Source organism: Sprattus sprattus, assembly GCF_963457725.1.
Source record: "Sprattus sprattus genome assembly, chromosome: 15".
Classification (NCBI taxonomy): domain Eukaryota; kingdom Metazoa; phylum Chordata; class Actinopteri; order Clupeiformes; family Clupeidae; genus Sprattus; species Sprattus sprattus.
In genome coordinates, this window is record NC_137913.1 from 4,780,052 (window position 1) to 4,787,894 (window position 7,843).

A 7,843-nucleotide genomic window follows, 5' to 3' on the forward strand; every position below is an offset into this window, starting at 1 on the left:
AGCTTTAGAATTTTTGATGAGGCTTTCCTCAAACCCATAAACACAAAGCAGAGATTTGAACACATTACCACTGTCAAGCTTTTAGGCCAAGATATTCTGTGTTAAAAGACCTGTATTAATCCCGTTAATACCCTCTGTGTGAAACTACTGACGACTCAATCTCCTGCGTAATCACAATTAGAGCTTGTGTGTGTGTGTGTGTGTGTGTGTGTGTGTGTTTGTGTGCCTGCCTGTGTGCATGTCAGTGTGTGTCTGTCTGTCTGTCTATGTGTGTGCATGTCTATCTCTGTGTGTGTGTGTGTGTCTGCACGTGTCTGTGTGCGTGTCAGTGTGTGTGTGTCTGTCTGTCTATGTGTGTGTGCATGTCTATCTCTGTGTGAGTGTGAGTGCGAGTGCGTGTGTGGCTCTGTGTGTGTGCACTGTCTGTGTGTGCACGTGTCTGACTTCTTGCGTGTGTGTGTGTGTGTGTGTGTGTGTGTGTGTGTGCGCGTGTCTGACTGCTTGTCTGTCTGTCTGTCTGTGTCCGTCTGTCTGGCTGTCTGTGTGTGCGTGCGTGTCAGTATGAGCGTCCACACCATATGGCTGCTCAGTGGTGTATTCTGGCTTCCTCTGTGCATTAGAAGAGGACAACCATATCCATTTCAAGGATTGTTTAACGATGTGCATGTTATTTTAGTGGTTTGTAGAGAGGGTGATTTATTAGCAGTGCAGATGTTTCCTTAAGAAACAGGATCATCAGCTCACATGGGTCCCCTTGCAAACTACAGTTGAATTTGTGGAGGACAAAGCGCAGATGTGCCACCAAAGGGATGTTTCTTGAACAGAAGTCCACACACACACACACACACACACACACACACACACACATACATTTCTTTTGGAGTCATTGTTGGGGACCAGATGTTAGTGCAGCAGGTGCTTCATACAACTCGGGCACCTCCACACAGCAGGTGTCTCCATAAAGGTCTGTCTTAAAGTAAAACTATGCAACAATTTGACACTTTTTGAGATATGGTTTTATAGGTAACTAGTTTTTGGACCATCCTCAAATTAATTTTGATAGCATATGGTCATGTGAAGAACAGATAAACACCTGTGTCTTCCCCACTAGCCATCCAGGATATGCCCTATGTAGTTCTGGTTTTGGGACAGAACTCTGTATTGCTGCTTTAAGCAGTGCAGAAGTAAGCCACATTATGTTTCAACAGCAGTAGATCCCTCAGCACGGTCATGTTTCCCTAGCAACAGTGGCATCGGCCCCACAGGTGTGTGCTGAACATACACACACAAAAAACATCGTAGGTTCCGCAACACAGGTTTTTCCTGCATAGATCAAAGCACGTTTGTGGTCCATGGAGAAAAAAAACGTAATATTGGACAACAAAATAGCAGTGAATGTTGGAACACAAACATTTCTTTAAATCACTGAAAACGTGCAATTAAAAAGCAGTTCTGCATCACTAACTGCAGCACAACACATGGCCACTAGAGAGATTCAGACCTGGCATGGACTCATATGACAGCTGAGGGTAGAGAGTAGTGTTGAGGACCACATACGCACAGTCTTTCAGAACATCATACAACCCCCCCTACGCCACTGTAGAACCAAAATGCATTCTTTTCTCATGCTGAACAACTCTACACTGGTGTCACACCTCTCCAATGCAGATACACTTCCCCTTCTGTAAATTAAAACTCCTCACCTAATGCGAAGTAATCAGAACACAACACCGTCTTTCTTCCCTTGCAGAGGAAATTTTGACTGCCTCCCCTCTTCAAGCATTACCGAAACACTACCGAATAGTCGCGTATTAGGTTCAGACATGCTAGAAAATGAAAGCAATTGATTTTAACAATTCCTGGAGGCAATACTTTTTTTTTTTTTTTTTTTACAGTGGGTTGCATTTTACGTTTTATTGTGCATGTTTGTCTGCATAAGCTTTTGTATATTAGTATCGAGCTTGCACAAGTGAGTATTCAGTGCGTCTTGGCACAAATTGTTGCTATATCCTCAAATCTATGTCGGCATTTATTTAGTTCTTCTTTATTATCATGAAGCAGCAGACGTATAGTTTATACATTGCAAACCTTATTAACATTTGTCTTGTTATGGTATACATTTTGGGGGGAGAGGAATGGATGTAACATAGTTACAATAAAGGCTTGTATCAGTCTTGATACAACCTTTCATTTTTGCACGTAGACCACCACAATATATAGTCCTTACAATGATAACAGCCGACACACAATGCCTAGTAGACAGTAAACAACGTCACTGTTGAACACAGGTCAGAAAGGTCAAAACTGTCTAGCCCACTACCCACTACAAACCAACATGCCCTTGTCAAACTCAACCGGGTCCCATGCAACTAAAGAAAAAATAAATGTAACTTTACCCAAAAAACTTAAAGTTTATTGCATCTCACATGTAAAACCATTACAGTTCGCAGGGTTTACCTTAAATGGCCGTGCCCAATGAGCCCAGTGAATTTCACATAGAAGGCACACAAGCGGGCCACCGCCATACATTCAGACCGAGAAGGAATGCGCGCAGGAATGTACGAGGGGTGGGGGTGATCACCCCTGTTGGCGCTTCCGAAAAATACGTGTGTCTGTCCGACAAAAATCTGGCTGTGAGACAGATTGACGGTTTGTCTCGCGGAATCCCTCTCCCCAGCAGCGAGTGAAAGAGATGCCCGCGTGTTTCGTGAGCTGGTTCCTTAAAATCACTGCGCTCTTTTAAATGACAAACCAGCGCGCGTGCTGAATAGCCGCGGTCACGGGGTGTTTTCGTCCCTTTCATCTCGTGCATAAGGACCGTGAGATATTCTTGTCCCTGCGACTCCATTCACCAAGAAATTGGCTGCAATTAGTGCAATTATGCTGATTCGCACTTGTGCTGGAGACCAAACAGAGCGCACAGTGTATTTGCTGCCCCGCGTGCTAAGGGTTACTCTGGGCAACCGCTGCGAAAACAAAGATCAATCAACCAATCAGCGAATCAGACTGACGCGGAACGCTGCAGCACATAATGATGCAAACATTACGAGTAGGGCTGTTGGGGGAGGAACAGGTTGAAAAGGAGCTTTAATTGTTTGATACAGACATATAATTTGGCAGAAATATATGGCTGAGTCCTGAACTAGATTTATATATTCCTTAACGTCGCTCTGGCTATGGTGAAAGCGCATATGTCACTTGTGAAACTGCGGCAGAGAAATTGTGTCTTAAAAGTTGTTTATGTTCAGAGAGCCCGGTCTGGCATTATCCTAAGACTGTCTGTCCCCGTCCTTTTGTGCCAAGATAGGCAAGTTATTCTCTCTGCGGACCGACTTGTAGGCTTATAAAAAAGACTAATAAATGTGTGATGAAGTGAAATTTCTCTGTGCGGGAGACAAAGTAAGGGCAGATGCTGATTCATTAAATTATCGACAAGCATTTTGATTAATTGTTTACGAGTGGACATTCCCTGGGTCGCGTGTGTCTGTTTCCACCAGGAATAGCCTACTCTACTTCAATACAAGCATAGATTAACTTACGGGGGAAAAGCTATGAGGAACCTTGTCTAGGCCTAACGTTTGCGTTTCTAAAACCCGTGAAGACGATCGGTTGCGTTTGTTTTCTACAGGCATCAAAGCCTAATCGCCTGATATTCGTCTGTTCTCTGAACTTCGAGGTAGATAAATCAGCGTGTGTCTTTAAGACCCAGCGGAGTCGCGAGCCGCCCTTGGGTTGGCTGCCAGGCTCTCCGGACTGGAGCCGCTTATTTGGGGGAGGCGCTGTAGCCATTTCACCACTTAAAGCAAAGGGAGACGGAGTAGCAGCCCCGTTCCCGAGAAACACTTTAACTTGAGCTGTACAAACACACTTCCCCCCCTCCGGCGCGACGGAGCACGGTCGCACGAGCAACGCCAACTTCCAGACCTCCATCAGCAGCGCGCTGAACAAGCAGGTCCAGCGTTTCAGGGGGTCGTATCGTGTTCACATCTCGTGCCCGCACCGGAGCGTATGTGGAGGTCAAACGGACGGTTCTATGAGAATCCCTACGCGAGACGAGACCAAGTTGGGTTGTTAGCTTAACGGGAGGCGAGAGAAGCGCGCGGGAAGGAACAGAAGGGAAGATGGTTTGGAACGGTGCCCCGAGAGGCTGCTTGCTCTGCGTCCTCGCGCTGTGGCTGGGCTTTACGTCTCCCCCTTGCAAAGCTCGGATTTACACCAACCATTGGGCAGTGCAGATCGAGGGGGGACCAGACTTCGCCGAGCGGATAGCGAGCAAATACGGCTATAAGAACCTTGGTCAGGTAGGTGTCTTTCAGGAGTTGCCTGTCAGCAAATTGCGCTTTCATACCCACGAGCTACGTGTTTTTAAGAACCTACGATTTATCGTTGCTGCTTGCTTGTATTGAGACGGTCTCTTCCAAGGAGGTTTGTCATGCTCACTGGTTTTGAGGTTTTGAAGTTCAAACGTCAAGATTAGCCCTGCTGGAAACCGCTCCACCCTCAGGGAAAGAAGTTTCTCCTGGCAAACAATGCGCCGTGAAGAGTGTTTGAATTCCCTTGAGTCCCCAGCTGGTTTGCTCATGTTTCTCAATATTATGATAACGGTGAAACAAAGGCGCGTGTATTGAAGTCGAGCCGACTTCTCTCTTCACGCGAGCGGAACAACAGGTGTCCCATTGGAAGTCTGGGGTAGTCGGGGGATGGGAGCCTGCAGGCGGAAGCGAGCAGGCGGCTGCAGATGTGTGTGATGTGGGTCGGGATAGCGTAGTTCCAGAAACACGGACTCGTGTTACTTCTGCCTTTCAGGTCAAATCTATCAATTTATTCTCGGGTGCGTTGAAAGAAAAGTTTGTCTAGCGACCAGTATCAGGGCTTAACCAAGCAACCAAAGTCCAGGAATGTAAACAACTTTGTTTCCTCGGGCCATGACTTCTGACTTTGGCCGGAGCATTAGTTACTGGCACCCAGGCGAACGTAGTTATATCAGCTCGGAGGGGATGTTTGTGTGTAAAAGCAGGTCGCTTGGATATGCGTTGTTGATGTGGCCGGCATTCGGCATTCTTATCCTTGTTTTACCAGAATGCTTTGCGCTAACCTCGTTTTGGCAATAGAAGTCTCGTTTTGGCATTAAAAGTGAACCCCGCTATCTCAGACTTTGATGAGTAGGCTACTTCGTTTGTTTATGTGTGGTATTTTATTGAACATCTGAAAGTTTTTTTATTAGTTTATAGCGTGTGTATTAATCATTAAGCACTGTATGCATACACCATAAGCAGTGATTAATCAATGCTTGTGTGTGTGTGTGTGTGTGTGTGTGTGTGTGTGTGTGTGTGTGTGTGTGTGTGTGTTTGCGTGTCCGTGTCCGGAAGCGGGTGTGTGTGTCCCTCAGAGGTAGGGGTAGAAGTCCACAGTGTTTCACAATATCAGAGGGCTACACTTTCTGTAGAGAGTGATAGTAGAAGCGGATGCGCTCCTGATAGACAGAAAACGCTCAGACATTAGTGTGCCTTAACACGTGAATAAGAGTCTATTTGGACATAAATGTGTTTTGTGTATTTTGTTGTGTTATGTGATTTTGTGAATGGCATCTCTTTGCTCGAGGGACTGCTGAAACGTCACCAAGGGTGACCTCTGCTGACCAATCCACAGCAGGGTCAGAGGTCATGGTTTAAGGTTTTAGGGTTAGGCTAAAGGTATTAGGAGAGGATGACATGTTTGTGTTTTTCTACAGGGTGGGAATCTGTCAGAGTAAGAATGGACAGTCATATCCAGTTATACAAGTGCATGCATTAGAGCACATATATGTAGGTATGCATTTACACATATATGTACGGATATATATCAGGTCAAGAGTATATGTTTGATGAATGCATATATGATGAGTGTATATCACTTTGTTAATGTTAGGTGTAGGTGTTGAGTGCCAGGTTAGTGTGTACAATACAGTGCCTCTATGATTTTTACTTACCCACAATTGACGATGAAATGATCATCTTTATGTTAATTCGTGTTTTAAAATGTATGTGTTGTTGCTGTAGCTCAGGGGGTTGATGGCATTCTCCACACAAAGGGCTTTGTTCACTTCTCAGGAAGCACAGATTGAGTATACCTGCACTTTGGTGTTAGCCGCTTTTGGATAAATGTGTGTGTGCATGTCAGCGTTACTGTGTGTAAGAGTATGCTACTTAATAAGTGTGTGTGTGTGTGTGTGTGTGTGTGTGTGTGTGTGTGTGTCTATGTCTGTGTGTGTGTGTGTGTGTGTGTGACTGTGACTGCGGAAGTGTTGTGTGTGTACGTGTGTGTGTGTGTGTGTGAGCATGTGGGGATGACTGTGGAAGTGGCGTGTGTGTGTGTGTTTGTCTGTGTGTGTGTGTGTGTGTGTGTGTATGACTGCGGAAGTGTTGTATGTGTGTATGGTATAGAGCAGATGGGAGTTATGAAGAGACTTCAGTGATCTGTCCCTGCAGGCGTGTGCCCTGGCATGTTCCAACATGGAGGAGAACCTGTGTGTGCACACATCACGTACACCCCCCCTAACCCCCCCCCCCCCCCCCCACACACACACACACCAACACACACCTTCATGCACGTACCCATACACGTACCCCCCCCCCACACACACCTACATACACGTACCCAAACACACATACACACACACACATTCATAGCCACACACACACACACACACACATACACTTACCCACACATATACTTACCCACACATACACGTACCCACACACAAACACACACACACACCTACATACACGTACCCACTGTGTGTTTGTGTGTGTGTACATACTCGCTTTCTCTGGGTCATACCCAGACACACTCTTACTCACTCTTTCTTCTTACCTCAGCAGAAGAAAAACCCAACACTCGGTTTAGTGCTAACACCATGTCCTCCTGCATGTACGCGAAAAAGGACCAAATTCTACCCGAGGCAGATCAGCTTCGGTCTCCACATCATATCCAGCGCCACCTTACTACACACACACACACACACACACACACACACACACACACACACACACACACACACACACACACGCTGATCAGATTCATGCCTTAGTTCCTTTTGCACATGTTTGCTCCAGCTTCTCATTCACACAAACACAGCTCCTAGTTCCACACACACAGATTAGGCGGTTAGTAAATGTTCATTTCACTCTCTGTTCTCCGTCTTCACATTTCTCAGCAAGTGGTGCTTCCAGCTTCACATCACTCGGCACACATTGTGTCCAGCTTCACATCACTCGCTACACATTGTGTCCAGCTTCACATCACTCGGCACACATTGTGTCCAGCTTCGCACCACTCGGCACACATTGTGTCCAGCTTCACATCACCGGGCCAGCCAGCACACATTGTGTCTTCACATCACTCAGCCAGCACATGTGATGCTGTGTCTGTGTGTGTGGACACACTGTTTTCCCTGAGATTGAGTGTGTGTGTGTGTGTGTGTGTGTGTGTGTGTGTGTGTGTGTGTGTGTGTGTGTGTGTGTGTGTGTGTGTGTGTGTGTGTGTGTGTGTGTGTGTGTGTGTGTGTGTGTGTGTGTGTGTGTGTGTGTGTGTGTGTGTGTGTGTGTGTGTGTGTGTGTGTGTGTGTGTGTGTGTGTGTGTGTGTGTGTGTGTGGGGGGACACTGTTTTCCCTTAGATTGAGGTCCCCAGCCAAACGCAGTGTGCTCCACAAACAGTGTTTCCAAACAAACCTTTGCCTGTGTTGGAACAGTGCTAACTCTTTTCCGTGTTACTCGCTCTGAGTAGTAATACGCTTATATGTGCAACGAGCACAACACACTGGCGGGTCTTACCAGTATTTCGGCTCTTGACTTGACGTCAGAT

At 46.3% G+C, this 7,843-nt stretch overlaps 1 protein-coding gene across 2 annotated transcripts in view; it reads left to right on the top strand.

Moving 5' to 3' along the window:
• Positions 1–3,840: 3,840 nt before the first annotated feature.
• Positions 3,841–7,843, top strand: part of pcsk5b (proprotein convertase subtilisin/kexin type 5b) — a gene marked incomplete at its 3' end in the record, with an annotated part of 32,265 nt that continues 28,262 nt past the window's right edge. For both annotated transcript variants that reach the window (XM_080852086.1, XM_080852087.1), the window contains exon 1: positions 3,841–4,301. In XM_080852086.1, the coding sequence (XP_080708212.1) occupies positions 4,122–4,301 (180 nt within the window). In that variant the 5' untranslated portion in view covers positions 3,841–4,121. The remainder of the gene's footprint in view (positions 4,302–7,843) is intronic.